Raw genomic sequence first — 18,384 nt, forward strand, 5'->3', positions numbered from 1 at the left:
GCAGGGGGTTACTCGGTCTGCTGAAGGCCCATGGTCAAGGCACATGTGAGAAAGCAATCAATGAACAACTAAGAAGTCGCAACACGCAACAAGAAACTGATGATTGATGCTTCTCATCTCTCTCTCTGTTCCTGTCTGTCTGTCCCTGTCTACCTCTGCCTCTGTAAAAAAAAAAAAAAAAAAAAAAATTGAACTACCTTAATGATTCAGCAACTCCACATCTAGGTATTTATATGAAAAAGTTCAATATACTAGTTAAAAAAATATGAATCCCTATATTCATTGCAGCATTATATACAATAACCACCTATGTGTTCATAGATGGATGAATAAATAAATGTGGTATACATATACAACAGAGTATTACTTGGCCATAAAAAAATGAAATTTGCCATTTGCAACAACATGAATTAACCCAGAAGGTATTAAGTGAAATAAGTCAGAAAGAGGAAAACATATACTGTATAATTTCATTTATATGTGAAATGTAAAAAACAAAACAGAAACAAACTCACAGACACTGAGAACAAACCAATAGCTGCCAGATGAGAGGAGGGTTGGGGAGGACGGAGCCAAAAAGGAGAAGGGATTAAGAAGTACAAACTGGCAGTTATAAAATAGGGATGTAAAGTATAGGAAATATTGTCAATACTATTATGATAACTATATGTGTATGGTGCCAGGTGGGTACTAGACTTCATAAGTCTAATCATTATGTTGTACCCTTGAACCATAACTGAAAATCTAATAAATCTAAATCCAAACAAATAAATCTAATCAGTTATTATACATAAATTTAGAGAATGACACTTTAATTTTCCTCTTCATTATTTATGAAGCATTTTTCTTTTTTCTCAGAGAGAGACAGGAAGGGAAAGAGATGAGAAGCATCAACTCGTAGTTGCGGCATTTTAGTTGTTCATTGATTGCTTCTCATATGTGCCTTGACTGGGGGGCTCCAGTGAGCCAGGACCCCTTGCACAAGCCAGTGATCTTTGGGCTCAAACTAGTGACCTTGGAACCATGTTGATGATCCCACACTCAAGCCAGATGAGCCTGTGTTAAGGCCAGCAACTTTGGGGTCTTGAACCAGGGTCCTGAGCACCCCAGGTTGACGATCTATCCACTGCAATGAAGCATCTTTTAAATGATATTAAAGTTTTAAAATTAAAGTCAATATATAGATTTTAATGGTTGGAAGAACTAATGCCTCTATTTTTATCCCCACCCCCACCCCAGGATTAAAAAAAATACTCTTATAGGATTATTGTTCAAGATGAAATAAATCACAAATGATCAAAACATATAAACTAATGAAATAGGCCCTGGCCGGTTGGCTCAGTGGTAGAGCGTCGGCCTGTCGTGCAGAAGTCCCGGGTTCGATTTCCGGCCAGGGCACACAGGAGAAGCTCCCATTTGCTTCTCCACCCCTCCCCCTCTCCTTCCTCTCTGTCTCTCTCTTCCCCTCCCGCAGCCGAGGCTCCATTGGAGCAAAGATGGCCCGGGCACTGGGGATGGCTCCTTGGCCTCTGCCCCAGGCGCTGGAGTGGCTCTGGTCGCAACAGAGCTACGCCCCAGAGGGGCAGAGCATCGCCCCCTGGTGGGCAGAGCTTCGCCCACGGGGTGTGCCGGGTGGATCCTGGTCGGGCGCATGCGGGAGTCTGTCTGACTGTCTCTCCCCGTTTCCAGCTTCAGAAAAATACAAAACAAACAAACAAACAAACAAAAAAAAGCTTAAAAAAAAACTAATGAAATAATGTTATGAATGTTACTGTGGGATGAAACTAGTATTTGGCACAGACATATATGACAGTCACGTAAGACGACCTTGAGTGCCTGCCAGCACGGCTCACCTGTCATGCATCAGCTGCTGGCTGAGCTCCTGCCAGTGCCGACCGGCGCTCAGATCCCCTTTGTACATCCCTCTGATGTGCTGGATCACCTTCTTCCTCTCAATTCCTTGGGAAAGAGACACTGCCTGGGTGATATCTGCAGCTATTTTAGATATATCCTTTGATTTTGAATCAAGACGCTGAAAGAGACTAAACATAAGTTAAGCACACGTGGAACATGAAATGCGTATCAAAACATGATTCTTTAGAACTAAAAGTATACATGAAATCTAATGGGCTCCTAAAAGATATGACTTTACAACACATAGAATCCTACCTTTGTTGATTATTATTAACTGTTTTCTGCCAGGTGGCTTTATTCACACCTTCTTCAGTTTCATATTTCTTTTGTTCCTAAAAGATTTAAATAATAATGTACTATATAAAACTTTTTATTACTTAACATTGGCACACAGCCCAATTAATTGTAAAACCAAGTTTACAAAGGAAAAAAATTGTCCCCAGATGACCAGAATATTAAAATACATCAACCATTTAAATCAGCGGTTCTCAACCTGTGGGTTGCGACCCCGGCAGGGGTCGAACTACCAAAACACAGGGGTCGCCTAAAGCCATCGGAAATACATATTTTATTTAAAAATGTATTGTATAATAAATATGTATTTTCTGATGGCTTTAATAAATATGTATTTTCCGATGGCTTTAGGCGACCCCTGTGTTTTGGTCGTTAGACCCCCGCCGGGGTTGCGACTCACAGGTTGAGAACCGCTGACTTAAACAATGCTATAATTCCCCTTTGTTTCCATACAATTTGGGTCACAGGAATTAGGGCAGAATAGTTAACTAGAGTTGCCAAACCTGATCGGCTTGCAAAGGTGCTTCCTTTTTCTTTAAAGAACCCCTAACTCAAGGTTGGTTCTTCAACTTGCTTGTGACTGTAAAAATCTTTCCTTCACTGAAAGCTACTGATAATGGATAAGGATAACCACAGAAAACATTCCTTAAATAAGCCTGTTAATTCTCTCATTGTACAAAAGCAATATATATAGGGGAAAAAGTATTTCAAATTCATCATCAATGATACTCTATAATAATAAAAAAACAAGCCTTCAATCATTGTTTCATTACAGTCAATGGGATCTTCTAAGAAAACTGTTTGTATGTTTCACCCACTCACCTCCTTGATAATTTTGAGAAGCTCCGGTTTTGTTGCTGCACTGGGAGGGATGCACTTGTGGCCACATAGCTTTAAAGCATTCATAAGCACTTCTGCTGTGTCCAGTTCTTCCTGAGTCAATTCATCTTGGTGATTATGTATCAATTCTGACAAATACAAAACTAACTTGGCTCCATGCTTTAAGACAAAGTAACAATTATTTTTCAATCATAAAGAACTTTTTTCTTACATTTAAATTATTTAACAGTAATTAAATTAAATTATATTGCTAGATTTACTTGGTTGTATCTGATTTGAATAAATTAGCTAAAAAGGACATTTTGGGGACAAATGAAAAATTTGATTATGTATTAGATATATGACAACACTAAGGAGTATGCTAATTTTGTTAGGTATAATGTTGTTATGGTTATATAAGAAAATGTCTGCCCTGGCTGGTTGGCTCAGTGGTAGAGCGTCGGCCTGGCGTGCAGAAGTCCCGGGTTCGATTCCCGGCCAGGGCACACAGGAGAAGCGCCCATCTGCTTCTCCCCCCCTCCCCCCCTCCTTCCTCTCTGTCTCTCTCTTCCCCTCCCACAGCCGAGGCTCCATTGGAGCAAAGATGGCCCGGGTGCTGGGGATGGCTCCTTGGCCTCTGCCCCAGGCGCTAGAGTGGCTCTGGTCGCAACAGAGCGACGCCCCTGGTGGGCGTGCCGGGTGGATCCTGGTCGGGTGCATGTGGGAGTCTGTCTGTCTCTCCCCGTTTCTAGCTTCAGAAAAAAAAAAAAAGAAAATGTCTTTTAAGACCTGGAATGCTGAGGTCACCTGGTCAAGGCACATACGGGAGTTGATGTTTCCTGCTCCTCCCCCCTTCTCTCTCTCTTTTTCCCCCCTCTCTAAAATGAATTTAAAAAGCCATGTTTTTGAATAATGTCATAATTTCTATAAATTACTTTAAAATATTTCAGAAAAAGAAGAAATGATTCCAATATTATAAAAAATATCAACAATTGTTAAATCAATGTTATGGTTATATGGTATTTATTATCCTATTCTATTTTTTCTTAGTATGCTTGAAAATTTTTACTGTGAAAGGTAAAAAAAAAAAAAAAGAAAGTAAAAAGAGAGGAAAAGGAAGGAAGGAAGGGAAAGAGAGAGGGAAGGGAAATAGAAAAGAAGAAAAAATAAAAGCCAGTAAGCAGGCTTTTGGGAAAAGAATTCTTCTCAGCACCTGGGGCTGATGCACTCGAACCAATCAAGTCATGGCTGTGGGAGAGGAAAACAGAAAGAGAGAGAGAGAGAAAGAGAGAGAGAGAGAGAGAGAGAGAGAAGAAGCAGATGGTTGCTTCTCCTGTGTGCCATGACCAGGAATTGAACCTGGAGCATCCACACCCCAGGCCGATGCTCTACCACTGAGCAACCCAGCCAGGGCCTTTTAGTTCTTTTCATAGGAAAATTTAACTGGAAGGGGAAATTTCCTTTAAACCTTGAGATAAGGGAGCTATGCTTATTTATTTTTTCTCCCTTGACTTCTGCTTGGTAAAAGTTGGTAAAATTCCAAAACAGAAAGCTATCTTTGAATGAGCTGATAAACCCTTCACTACTCCCTACAGAGAACTCTAAAACCAATGAGAACTCAGCACTTGTAAATGTCCAGAGAAGAGGTGGTTTAGGCCTGTCTTTTATGAACAGATTCTATAAATTAAAATTTAAGTGTTGTTACTTAAGGCAATGACAATTGTCCTTCATAGCGTAAACCTGCACCCAGCTTTAACTCATGATTGTTTAGGTGGCCCTTCTACATCCGACTGTTACGTGTACACTATGTATTTTTTTATTTTTTTATTTTTCCGAAGTGAGAAGCAGGGGGTAGCCAGACAGACTCCTACATGCACCTGACCAGGATCCACCCAGCATGCCTTCCAGGAGGCAATGCTTGGCCCCTCTGGGGCATTGCTCCGCTGCAATCGGAGCCATTCTAGCACCTGAGGTGGAGACCCTGTAGCCATCCTCAGTACCCGGGCCAACTTTGCTCCAGTGGAGCCTTGGCTGCAGGAGGGGAAGAGAGAGATAGAGAGAAAGGAGAGGGGGAAAGGTGGAGAAGCAGTTGGGCGCTTCTCCTATGTGCCCTGGCTGGGAATCAAACCAAGGCCTTCAACACGCCAGGCTGACACTCTACCAACAAGCCAGGGCTATACTATGTATTATTTAGACATTAATTCTGCCAACAAGTTAAATATGCATAATTTTACTTTTTAAGACTATGCATTAATACAAATACCACTGTTTCACTTTATGACATTTTAAACAGTAAATAGTATTAAATGTCAGTAAATGGATTTGAAACTTTGAATTTTGAATGGTATTTATATTAACATGCTGAATCACATCATGTCATTTCCTAAAAGCATAAGATGAACATATGCATGATGAAAATAGCAAAGCTCATTTTAACGTCACATTTTAAATGAGTCAGGAGACAGCAGCTACCTGACCAAAAGAGAAAACTGAGCAGATGCTCAGCGAGTAAAAGGCCTGAAGAGTTGGCAAATAAAGATATTTGGTAAATGACTGGATTTCTTTTCACACGTGTCCAGGTTCTTCATATAACTCTGAAAACATTTCCGTTTAATATTCAGCAACATTCTAAAATCATCTTGAAAAACTATCAGAAATGTTTTTACTCTGAATATCCACATAATATATGATTTATCAGTCACTGAAGTTGTTTCTAATAACTCATTTTAACATCCTCTGATTAATCATTTATTAATTGTAGTTCCTGGGACTAGAAAAGGTGTTACCGGGGATCAATGAGAAAAAAAAGTCTTATTTTCAGCTCTCAAAATATTAATTTTGGAAGGAACCCTCATACACTGTTGGTGGGAATGTAAAGTAGTACAACCATTATGGAAGAAAGTATGGTGGTTCCTCAAAAAACTGCAAATAGAACTACCTTATGACCCAGCAATCCCTCTACTGGGTATATACCCCAAAAACTCAGAAACATTGATACGTAAAGACACATGCAGCCCCATGTTTATTGCAGCATTGTTCACAGTGGCCAGGACATGGAAACAACCAAAAAGCCCATCAATAGATGACTGGATAAAGAAGATGTGGCACATATACACTATGGAATACTACTCAGCCATAAGAAATGATGACATCGGAACATTTACAGCAAAATGGTGGGATCTAGATAACATGATACGAAGCGAAATAAGTAAATCAGAAAAAACCAGGAACTGCATTATTCCATACGTAGGTGGGACATAAAAGTGAAACTAAGAGACATTGATAAGAGTGTGGTGGTTACGGGGGGGGGAGAGGGAGAAATGGGAGAGGGAAAGGGGGAGGGGGAGGGGCACAAAGAAAACAAGATAGAAGGTGACAGAGGACAATCTGACTTTGGGTGACGGGTATGCATCATAATTGAACGACAAGATACCCTGGTCTTGTTATCTTTGAATATATGTATCCTGATTTATTGATGTCGCCCCATTAAAAAAATAAAATTAAAAAAAAATATATTAATTTTGGAACTGAATCTATCAAACACAAATCCTAGGAAAATAATAAAATGCTAAAATGTGTAAAAATACAATTTCCCATTAAAGTTTCTAAAAAGAAAGCATTCTGGGTAGACTGGAAAAAGGCAGGGCTTTGAAGGTGGTACAAAGTGGGCTGGGCACAGGGGTGACAGATGGGGTAGCAGTTAGGCAGACACAGGAGGGGAGAGAAAAGGCATTTCAGGATGCGTGGACACGTGGACAAGGCAGTGTGTCAGCAGAATACAGAGGCTGTGAAGAGGGTACAGTACAGATGAATTGCTCTTGAAAAGAGGAGATGTTTCCATCTGGAAAGTTAGCCAGACTCAAGTTGTGGCAGAAGAAACCTGGGGCTTTAAAAATCAGGCAGGTCACAAATGAATTTTTATGGGTAGCTGTAAAGAGGCACAAGCAGACCTCTATGCACTGCTATGGAATGACTGCTAGGAGATACTGTTAGTTGAAGAAAGCACAGTGCAGAAGAGTGTACAGTTCACTATCTTTGTGTTGAGAAGTGAGGGAGATTAACATACGTGTATGTATAAATATGTGTGTGTGTGTATACAGATTTATTCACATATCCAAACAAAGTAAAAAGCAAATAAAGATGGTTAGCTAGAGAGAAAAGCTAGAAGCTCTCTGAATGTGCTATTCTCACAATTTTGATTTTGGATCCATGTAGACATTTTACATAATTAAAAATGAAATTAAATAAATACAACCCAATGGAATCTCTAAAAACAGAAAACAAACTGAAAAGAAAAAGAAACTAATTAGTTAGTTGAAGTTGGTGGCATAACCAGAAAATTATTTTCAGTGCTTTTACACTAGAGTATTTTTATGGTGCATCCCTCATCCATGATAAGAACAAAATAACCACAAGAAATCTCAAACTGCATTCAGTGGCCTTGTCTTTACTGATAAAGGTGGTCATCTAATTTTGCAAATGTTACATACGATATAGAAAGATAAAATTAGTATGTTAATGTTATCAGGAATCAAGATGATTAATATTAATAAAAAGAAATACAAATATAAAGTCCAAGAAAAAGTGATAAACTTATGATTTTTTCCCCCTAAAAAGATACGTATTTCCTAGTTGTTTACACTAAAAAGGGTCAGAAGAAATGATGACCTATATAGAAACGAATCTACCTTAGTCTCTGGATTTTGGTCTCTAAGTACTATTATCGCATTAAAAGAAAATAGGAGCTCTTGGGGAAATGCCTGGTTATAAGTTGGGAAGAAAATATATGGATGGTCCTGGGGCATCCTTCTGTTCCAGAAAACAAGAAATTTAATCACATTAATGTGTTAAAAATTAAATGGCCATGTTAAAAGAACACAACAGCTTGAATCTACAGAGGTGTTGATCTGAATATCTGATAACTAATTACAACAGTTTGAAGCTATTTATAAAATTTATAAAAAAATACCTGAGTTCATAATGATACCTCAAAAATAAAAACAATATACATAAATTAGAGGTTATTAGGGCATCAATTCATTACTCTAAAAATTAAGAAATAGAGGAAATAAATAAGCATTTGTCTTGCCTTTCCTACACAGGCTATAATGTAGGACAGCAAAATAGTTGATAGGGAATATTCTGTCCTATAGCTCAGTGGTCCCCAACCTTTTTTGGGCCATGGACCAGTTTAATGTCAGAAAATATTTTCACGGACCGGCCTTTAGGGTGGGAGAGATAAATGTATCACGTGACCGAGACAAGAATCAAGAGTGAGTCGACTTAGACGGATGTAACAGAGGGAATCGGGTCATTTTTAAAAAATAAAACATTGTTCAGACTTAAATATAAATAAAACGGAAATAATGTTATTTATTCTTTCTCTGCGGACTGGTACCAAATGGCCCACAGACCGGTACTGGTCTGTGGCCCGGGGCTTGGGGACCACTGCTATAGATGATTTAGAGCTGATAGATAATGGTGTAATGAGAAACTTAAGAGAAATCACAATTTTGTAACTTCTAATGAAAAAGTGGATCTTGGTAACTATCATCAATGACTGCTAAAATTATTAAGCTAAATGTTGACGGTGAATTTTATAACGAATAGATCAGGAAGCTACCATCTTGAAATACCAAGATTCTTACTTGCAAGGATGGGCTAAGACAGTCTCGTAATATTTCCTGATGATTTGGTTCATGAATTATTTCAAAAATTTGCTTTCTCTCTTGTGAAGGGTGGGCTGGTGACAAAATATGTGTGAGCAGTCTCCCCAGCTGCATCCGGAAGGTCTCCTTACAAGAACATATGATCTTTGTCCACTGCTGCTTGAAACCACTGGCTTTACTTGAACCCTTAAACAAAAACAGAAATGAATTAGGATCAGAAGTGATTTTTTTGTTTGTTTGTTTTTAAGATCAGAAGTTTTAAGTAATAATATACTAACCTCAAAACAGTCCTTAAGGACTTCATGAAACATGCTTTATTTTAGATTTTTAAAGATAGTATAAATTAGAAAGACATACATCCATACAAATGGTATTTAAGAGATGGTTATATACCTTCGTTCAAAATAGCCAAAAGGTAGAAACAACCCAAACATGCACTGACAGATGAACAGATAGACAAAATGTTGTCTATACATAGAATGGAATGTTACTCAGCCTTAAAAAGGAATGAAGCACTGACACACATGTCAATATGGATGAACTAGAAAACATTATGCTAAGTGAAATAAGCAACACATAAAAGGGCAAATGTTGCATGAAACACTATCATAGCAGCTTTTATGAAGTACCTAAAAAGTCAAATTCATAGAGACAGAAAATAGAATAGTGGTTACAGGGGCTGGGGAGGAGGTAATGGGAGTTAGTGTTTAATCAGGAGAGTTTCAGTTTGGGATGATGAAATGGTTCTGAAGATGGATAGTGGAGAGGGCTACACAACAGTATGAATGTATTTAACACCACTGAATTGTACCCTTAGAAATGGTTAAAACAGCAAATTTTATATTTACCACAGAGATGGATGAAGAAGATAAAGTCCTAAACCACTTAAAAAGTTACCTAGGGCTTGAAAATTTTAAATTGGGGAAAAAATAATCAAAGAGCAATGGTAGATAAGGTCACACTGATTTTGCAATACTAAAAAGAAAGAATTCATAACAAAGACTTGTGTTAGTACTAAAATATTGAGTCAATAGTCAAAAGTAAGAACTGCATATAAAGTGACCACTTGTATTCCCAAATAACCAATTTATCTGATGCCATGTCACGTGGTTCCATTAAGGCTAACCCAGTCCTGATCAGATCTACTACATCTGTTTTAAAACTGGTATCAGTACATTTTAAAGTTTACTTTGAGTTCTGGAAATAGCTCTCCAATTACTCCTAGTCCTGAGGGTCCTGTGTGAATTGAATGACTCAGTTCTAAGTGAAACCTTCAGAAACCAAAATCTGGTTTATATTTAGAGACTGGCAGAGCCATGATTTATGAGTTCTGTTGGAATCATATTGGCCTTTGGTAACTATGGAGAGTACTGACCGATTTGTTCCCAATGGTCAACTGTAAGTGACTTACAGAAACCCAAGTGAGTTAATGATAAATGGAGCCTGACACTTGCGCATATTCTCCACATAATTTTAAAGGAGTTGGATGCGTTTAAGTGAAGATCTAAACTTCAGAATCATTTATAATAATAATCATTTAAGAGTAAGTAGGTACAAATACTTTAAAAACAGATTATTAATTTAAACTAATAGAACTTATAGCCTGACTTTTTTCTAATGCTGCTCTTACTAAACCACAATATTAGAAAATGGCTTTCAGGTCACAGACTTAAAAACCAGTGCTGCAAAAGTATGTCCTTTTAGAAAGGGTGGCTCAGCAAATATAACTCCAGTATTAAAAATTCAAGATGTCTGAGTTTCAGAAAACTCTATGAAAGAGTAGAAGTACAATTTTGAAAACATAAAATATAGACATAAAACCTCTACTCCTTTTTGTATAAATAATTATTCCCCATTTAATTAATTTACTTACAATAGTTACTTTGAATCCTTCTACCAGGTACGTGAGTATTTCTTTCTGAAATGAATTGAAAATGGAAACCTGTTCATGATGAACATTTTCTTCAGAAACTTCAGTCTGAGAAACTGAGGTCCTGCTTTGAGTGGTATTTTCTGGAGTACTTAAAATGTCAGCAATGTCTGGATTAAACTCTGAATTAAAAAAAGAATTAAAAATTAGTCAAATCACTGATACTGAGCCATTACAAAAGTAATAATGCTAGTAAAATATTCTATGTAATTACTAATTCAGCTGTCACAATATAAATGTGTAGTAGGTGTATAAATTGTAGAATATACTACAGAAAGGGATCTCACTTAAAATAGTGTAGAAATTTAAACATATATGAGCTATGCAATTCTGAATTAAAGACTTGTTTTACTAATGAAGGTGAACTAAACTGCAAAATTATTAAACCCATGAGATTCTTGTACGAATCAAACACAAAGACCTTGTGATGGTTACATGAGAGGAACATGTAGATCTGTTTCTCTCCTGTGGTAGCTCAGTAAATGTGCATGTGATAAAAATCATTCCATTTTGGAGTTCAGCCTGAGGGCCAGTTGCTCCAAATATAAATTAGGAAAGTTTAAAAAATATCCTGGGTGTACTGTTTTACTAGTCATTAACAATTATTGTTTTCTTTTGCCTGCCTTCTTGGGCTTATTTGAACATTTTTTAGAATCCCACTTTGACTTATCTGTAGTGCTTTTGAGTGTATTCCTTTGCATAGCTTTTTAGTGGTTGCTCTAGATATTACATTTTATATATAAAAATATCAATCATTAGCCACTACATAAATGCAACTTGAAGCCACAATGTGATATCATTATATGTATCAGTATAGCTAAAATTAAAGACAGTGACAATATGAAATACTTGTAAGGATGTGGAAAAAAACCAGACCACTCATACATTGTTGATAGGAATATAAAATTATCCAGTCACTCTGGAAAAATTTGCCAACTTAACAAGAAGAAAACACACACTACCACACAACTCAACAACAGCACTCCTGGGCGTTTATCCCAAGAATACGAAGACTTATGTTCACACAGAAAGCTACATGTAAGTGCTACAGCAGCTTTATTTGTAAAAGCCCCAAACGGGAAACAACCCAGATGGTTTTTCAACAGGTGCATGGTTAAACAAACTGTGCTACATCCATATTTCAGAACAGTACTCAGCAAAAACAAAAAATGTAACAACCAGGCTAAGTCTCTAGAAAATTAGCTTAGTGAAAACAGCTAAGGCTACATTCTGTCTTATTCCATTTATATAACATTTCTGAAATGAGGAAAATACAGGGTAGAAAACAGATTAGAGGTTGCCAGAGACTATGGAAGGGGTGAGGGGGGAAGAAAGTGGGTATGGACTATTGTCTACATAAGGGAGCCTTGTGGTGATGGAAATGCCCTGTTTCTTGACTCTATCAATGTCAACATTGTGGCAGCAATGTAGGTAGGGTTTTTCATGATTTATTGGGGGAAACTGAGTAAAGGGTACATGAGATATCTGTAGTACTTCTCAACAACTACATGTTGAATCTGTGGTTTCACTTTCCACAGTTTCAGTTACCCATGGTCAACTGAGGTTTGAAAATATTAAATGGAAAATTCCAGAAATAAACAATTCATAAGTTTTAAATTGCATGCCATTCTGAGTAGTGTGCTGAAATCTCCCACTGTCCCACCAGGGACATGAATCATCCCTTTGTCCAGTGTATCCATGCTATAGACACTCCCCGCCTGTTAGTTAGTTAGCAGCCATCTTGCTTACCAGATTGAGTGTCATGGTATCATAGTACATGTGTCCAAGTCACCCTTACTTAGTAAAGGCCCCAAAGATGAAGAGTAGTGATGCTAACAACTGGGCTATGCCAAAGAGATGAAAAGTACTTCCTTTAAGCGAAAAGATGTGAATGCAAAGGAGAAAACATAGTGTATATCAGGGTTCATTACTATCCATGGTTTCAGGCATCCATGGGAGGGGATTTCTTGGATCATATGTCCTGCGGATAAGGAGGGACTACTATATCCCATAGAAAAGTAAAAAAGTCAATCTGGGATTAATGATGTCAGAGTAATGGTTGCATGAGAGATACCCTTGATTATTCCCCTTGAAATTTCAATAAATTGAACAGCTATACAAAATGAAGAAACTCCAGCTGGGCTTACAGGCTTGGCTGAAAGATCCACACATTGAATCGACTAAAGGTGGGAAGGTAAGGAGAGATAAGAAGCACTTGTGTTCAGGCTCTGGAGAGGGGAGATGCCCAGGCTGTCAGGGCTTTCATCTGCTGGGGCTCTGGAGAAGGAAGAAACCTAAAAAGTCTGGTTCTTCGGCCTGAAGGAGCAGAGAGACTGGGGAGAATCTGGAGATATGGAACTGAAGCAAAGAGGCGGCAGAGCATGGGGTCATTGCCAGTGTCCCATGGTTTACTGGCAGTCTTCACTCAGAGACACAAAAATACAAAGTACAGCCCTCAGCCTCCCAGATCCCACCTTTCTCCCTTTGCAGAGTATAGAGAATAGCAGAGACATAGCCCACAGCTAGTTCTATAGGGCCATTCTTTCCTCAGAAGAACAGAAGTGCTCTGTGACTGGTTTCCTGGTCTGTTGAGATGCAGGAAGGAGCACCCAGAGGCCCGAGTTCACTATTGCTAAAGCCATAAACCTCACAGCAGGCCCCACTCATCATCATGACTACAGTCCCACCTCCATCATTGTGACAGCAGCTCCTTGGCGAAGGTCAGCCTAGGATTTTACATAGTTAAAACTTGTAATCCAGTGCCATTTACTGGGAAAAAAAAGAAAAAACTTCTTGGAAGTCCTCCTTTCCTGTTTGCTTAGATTTGGGAAGGAAAATTTCTTTCTTCTAATAATTGGTTTTTCTCTAGTTTTTTTTTTTTTTTTGTTGTTGTTGTTATTTTTGTTGGTCTTTTTGTTTTTGATTATTGTTTTTGGATGGTTGTTCATTGTTTTTTCTTTTTCATTTTTATTTTATCTTTATTTTTATTTTTGATGTTTTCTGCTTGATGTATTTTTTTAACTGAAAAGAGGGGAGATAGACAGACTCCCACATGCTCCCCAACCAGGATCCACCTGGAAACCCTCATCTAGGGCTGATGTTCCAATCAACCAAGCTATCTTCAGCACCTGAGGCTGACACTTGGACTAACCAAGCCACTGGCTGCGAGAGGGGAAGAGAAAAAGAAGGGGAAAAGGAAGGGGAAGATAAACAGATGGTGGCTTCTCATGTGTTCCTGACCAGGGATCAAACCAGGGATGATCTGCACTCCAGACTGATGCTCTATCCACTGACCCAACTGGCCAGGGCCTTTTCTTGATGTCTTAACAATACCACTCACAAATGCCATCAAGGCAGATAAAATTAATACCATGGCTATCCAAGAAAGAGACATAGTTCAGAAAGAAAATGAAAAATCTCCAGAAAGCAGTCTCAATCACATGAAAACCTTGGAGTTAAAGAATAGAGAATTCAAAATTGAAGTTCTGAGAATACTCAACAAGATGTGAGTAAACACTGATAGACAACTTAATAAGCTCAGAAAACAAAATGAGTACCTCACCAAGGAGACTGAAATTTTGAAAACAAAGCTGGAGAACTCATGAGCTAACTAGTTTAGTTAATAGAACAGGTCCGATAGAGGAATCAGTGACATCAAAGACAGGCAAATAGAGATGATACAGAGGAAAAAAGAAACAGACTGAAGAATTTAAAAAAATTAGAGAGCCATATGAGAATTGTATGACTCCATCAGAAAGAGCAATATAAGAATAATGGGTATATCGGAAGAAGAGAGGGAGAAGGAATGGAGAGCTTATTCAAACAAATAATTGATGATAAATCCCCAAGCCTATGGAAAGAGTTAGATAACTGAATTCAAGAAACAAACAGAATATGTAGTTACCTCAACCCAAACAGGGCTTCTCCAAGGCACATTGTAATAAAACCGTCAAAAATAAATGACAAAGAAAGAATCCTCAAGACAGCTAAGAACAAGAACATAACATACAAAGGAAAGCCCTTAAGATTACCATAAGACTTCTTAGCAGAAACTCGACAAACCAGAGAAAGGGACACAAACATTCAAAGTACTGAAAAAGAGAAATTACCATCCAAGAATAGTATACCCATCAAAGTTATTCTTCAAATATTGAGGAGAAATAAAAACTTTTCCAGACACACAAAAACAGAGAATTTACCTTCAGAAACCCCCCACTGCAGGAAATACTCAAGGGGGTTATTCTATCTACCAGATACAAAAAACAACACAAAACTACAAGTAAAAGCTTCAACAAAGTTACAATAAAAACAAGGATAATCTGTGATAACTAAAATATAAAAGGGGAGAGGATAAAAGTCTGAAGAAGTAAAGGAGGATGGAGTGCAAAAGCACACATGAGAAAAAAGACTATCATACATATGACAATTTTTCTCTTAATAACCTAATGGTAACCACCCATAAAACCCCCCCACAACTGAACTACATAGCTTAAAAAGAAAGGAAATAGAAAAAAGAAGCATATAATATCACCAAACAAAAACAACTGACAGAAACACAAAGGAAAAACACCAAAGGAGTCACAGAGCTATCAGAAAATAAAACATAGCCTGAACAGGCTGTGGCGCAGTGGATAGAGCGTCGAACTGGGATGCGGAGGACCCAGGTTCGAGACCCCGAGGTCGCCAGCTTGAGTGCGGGATCATCTGGTTTGAGCAAAAGCTCACCAGCTTGGACCCAAGGTCGCTGGCTTGAGCAAGGGGTTACTCGGTCTGCTATAGCCCCATGGTCAAGGCACATATGAGAAAGCAATCAATGAACAACTAAGGTGTTGCAATGAAAAACTAATGATTGATGCTTCTCATCTCTCTCTGTTCCTGTCTGTCTGTCCCTATCTATCCCTCTCTCTCTGTCTCTGAAAGAAAAAAAAAAGAAAGAAAGAAAGAAATAAAAAAAGAAAGAAAGAAAGAAAGAAAAAACATTAATTGGCTATGGGAAATCCTAAAGCGTCAATAGTTACCCTAAATGTAAATGTCTGAACTCACCACTAAAGAGGCATAGAGTAACACTGGATCAAGAAACAAAACCCAACCATATGCTGCCTTCAGGAGACACATCTAAGCTGCAGGAACAAAAGTAGACTCAAAGTAAAAGGTTGGAAAATGATTCTCCAAGCAAATAATACCCAGAGAAAAGCAAGTGTAGCCACACTCATATCTGACAATATTGATTTCAAGACAACAAAGATAACAAGAGACAAAGATGAATGTTTCATAATGGTAAAGAATATATCAAGAATACATCACACTTCTTAATACATATGCAATGAACCAGAGCACCAAATATATGACACCTACTAAGAGAACAAAAAAAAGAAATAGACAAAACACAATCATAGTTGGAGATCTCAACTCACCGTTGACAGCTTTAGATAGATCATCCAAACAAAAAATCAATAAAGAAATATAGGACTTAGGGGGAGGGGCAGAAAGAAAACTAGATAGAAGGTGACAGAGGACAATCTGAGTTTGGGTGATGGGTATGCAACATAATTGAAAGACAAGATAACCTGGACTTGTTATCTTTGAATATATGTATCCTGATTTATTGATGTCGCCCCATTAAAAAAATAAAATTAAAAAAAAAAAAAGAAATATAGGACTTAAACAACACACTAGACCGAAAGGACATAATAGATGTTTATGTAACACTTCATCACAGAGTATCAGATTATACCATCTTTTCCAGTGTGCACGGAACTTTCTCAAGGATAGACAATATGTTGAGCCACAAAACCAACCGTAACAAATTCAAGACAACTGAAATTATATCAAGCATATTCTCTGACCATAAGGCTCTGAAATTAGAGTTCAACTGCACAAATGAAGTTAAGAAGCCCACAAAAATGTGGAGATTAAACAACATACTTCTAAAAAATGACTGGGTCAAAGAAGACACAAAAGCAGAGATCAAAAGACATATACAGACAAATGAGAATGACAACATGACATATTGAAGCTTATATCATTACAGGCTATATCAAGAAACAAGACAGATCCCAGTAAACAACCTAATATCACATCTTAAAGAACTAGAAAAGGAAAAACAAAGGCAACCCCAAAGTCAGCAGAAGAAAGAAAATAGTAAAAATTAGAGCAGAACTAAATGAAATAGAGAACAAAAAATATATAGAAAAAATTAATACAACAAAGAGCTGGTTCTTTGACAATATCTATAAAATTGATAGACCCCTGACTAGACTCACTAAGGAAAAAAGCGAAATGACTCATATAAATAAAAATCCAAAATGAAAGAGAAGAAATCACCACAAACATCACAGACATACAAAAAATCATACGAGGACACTATGGAAGATTGACTATATGCCCCCAAATTCAACAATCTAGAAGAAAGGGAAAGTTCCTAGAACTATAAAATCTTCCTGGAATGAGTCATGAAGAAGTATAAACATAAATAGACCTATAAGCAAGGAGGGAACAGAAGCAACTATTAAAAACCTCCCCAAAAATAAAAGTCCAGGACCAGGTGGCTAACAGGTGAATTCTACCAAATATTCAATGAAAATTTGGTATTTATCCTTCTCAAAGTCTTCCAAAAAACAGAAGAAGAAGCAATACTCCCTAACATATTTTGAGGCCAACATAACCCTGATATCAACAAGATAACCTGGAGATGTTTTCTTTGAACATATGTACCCTGATTTATTAATGTCACCTCATTAAAATAAAAACCCCATAACCTATAACCCTGATATTAAAACCTGGCAAGGACAACACAAAAAAACTGCAGAGCAGTTTCTCTAATAAATACAGATATGAAAATCCTAAACAAAATACTAGCAAATTGAATATAACAATGCATTAAAAAAAATAATACATCACAACCAAGTGAGATTCATTCCAGGAGCACAAGGATGATTCAGCATATGCAAATCAATCAATGTAATACACTGCATCAACAAAATAAAGGAGAAAAATCATCTGATCCTATCAATAGATGCAGAAAAGGCATTTGATAAGATACAACATTCACTTATGTTTAAAATTTACTCAATAAAATGGGTATAGAAGAAAATTACCTCAACAAAATAAAGGCCATATATACATCAGCCAATATCATATTAAATGGTGAAAAACTGAAAACTTTTCCTCTAAAATCAAAAACAAGACAAGGGTGCTTACTCCTCCTACTGTTAGTCAACATAGTATGGGAAGTCCTAGTCAGAGCAAGTGGGCAAGAGAAAGAAATAAAAGGCATCCACACTAGAAAAGAAGATGTAAAGGTATCACTTTTTGCAGATGACATGCTTTTTCAAATAGAAGATATCAAAGACTCCAACGAAAAACTATTAGAAACAATAAAGAAATACAATAAAGTTGCATGATACAAAATCAATATACAAAAGTCTACTGCTTTCCTATATGCCAATAACAAAACTTCAGAAAATAAATTGGAAAAAACAATTCCTTTACAATTGCAACAACAACAAAAATATACTTAGGAATAAACTTAAAGTATGTGAAGAACCTATATAATGAAAACTACAAAGCATTATTAAAAGAATGACCAGGTGGTGGTGCAGTAAACAGATAGAATATAAACCTGAGACACTGGTTCAAAACCCAGAGATTGCCAGCGTGAGCCCAGGCTCACCAGCTTGCGCACAGGCTTCCCAGCTTGCATGTGGAATCACATGGTCCATGACTCCATGGTTGCTGGCTTGAGCCCAAAGTCACTGG

At 37.5% G+C, this 18,384-nt stretch overlaps 1 protein-coding gene and 1 non-coding gene across 3 annotated transcripts in view; one reads left to right on the forward strand and one right to left on the reverse strand.

Moving 5' to 3' along the window:
* LYST (lysosomal trafficking regulator) overlaps positions 1–18,384 on the reverse strand; it is a 281,303-nt gene that overhangs the window by 103,598 nt on the left and 159,321 nt on the right. For both annotated transcript variants that reach the window (XM_066235524.1, XM_066235534.1), the window contains 5 exons: positions 10,570–10,748; positions 8,676–8,882; positions 3,031–3,207; positions 2,170–2,246; positions 1,854–2,042 (listed from right to left, as the gene is read on the reverse strand). In XM_066235524.1, the coding sequence (XP_066091621.1) occupies positions 1,854–2,042; positions 2,170–2,246; positions 3,031–3,207; positions 8,676–8,882; positions 10,570–10,748 (829 nt within the window). The remainder of the gene's footprint in view (positions 1–1,853; positions 2,043–2,169; positions 2,247–3,030; positions 3,208–8,675; positions 8,883–10,569; positions 10,749–18,384) is intronic.
* TRNAD-GUC (transfer RNA aspartic acid (anticodon GUC)) lies at positions 1,323–1,398 on the forward strand. The gene has a single exon. It is a non-coding gene; the product is annotated as a tRNA-Asp (tRNA).

This window comes from Saccopteryx bilineata, chromosome 1, assembly GCF_036850765.1.
Source record: "Saccopteryx bilineata isolate mSacBil1 chromosome 1, mSacBil1_pri_phased_curated, whole genome shotgun sequence".
In the NCBI taxonomy this organism is placed as follows: Eukaryota; Metazoa; Chordata; class Mammalia; order Chiroptera; family Emballonuridae; genus Saccopteryx; species Saccopteryx bilineata.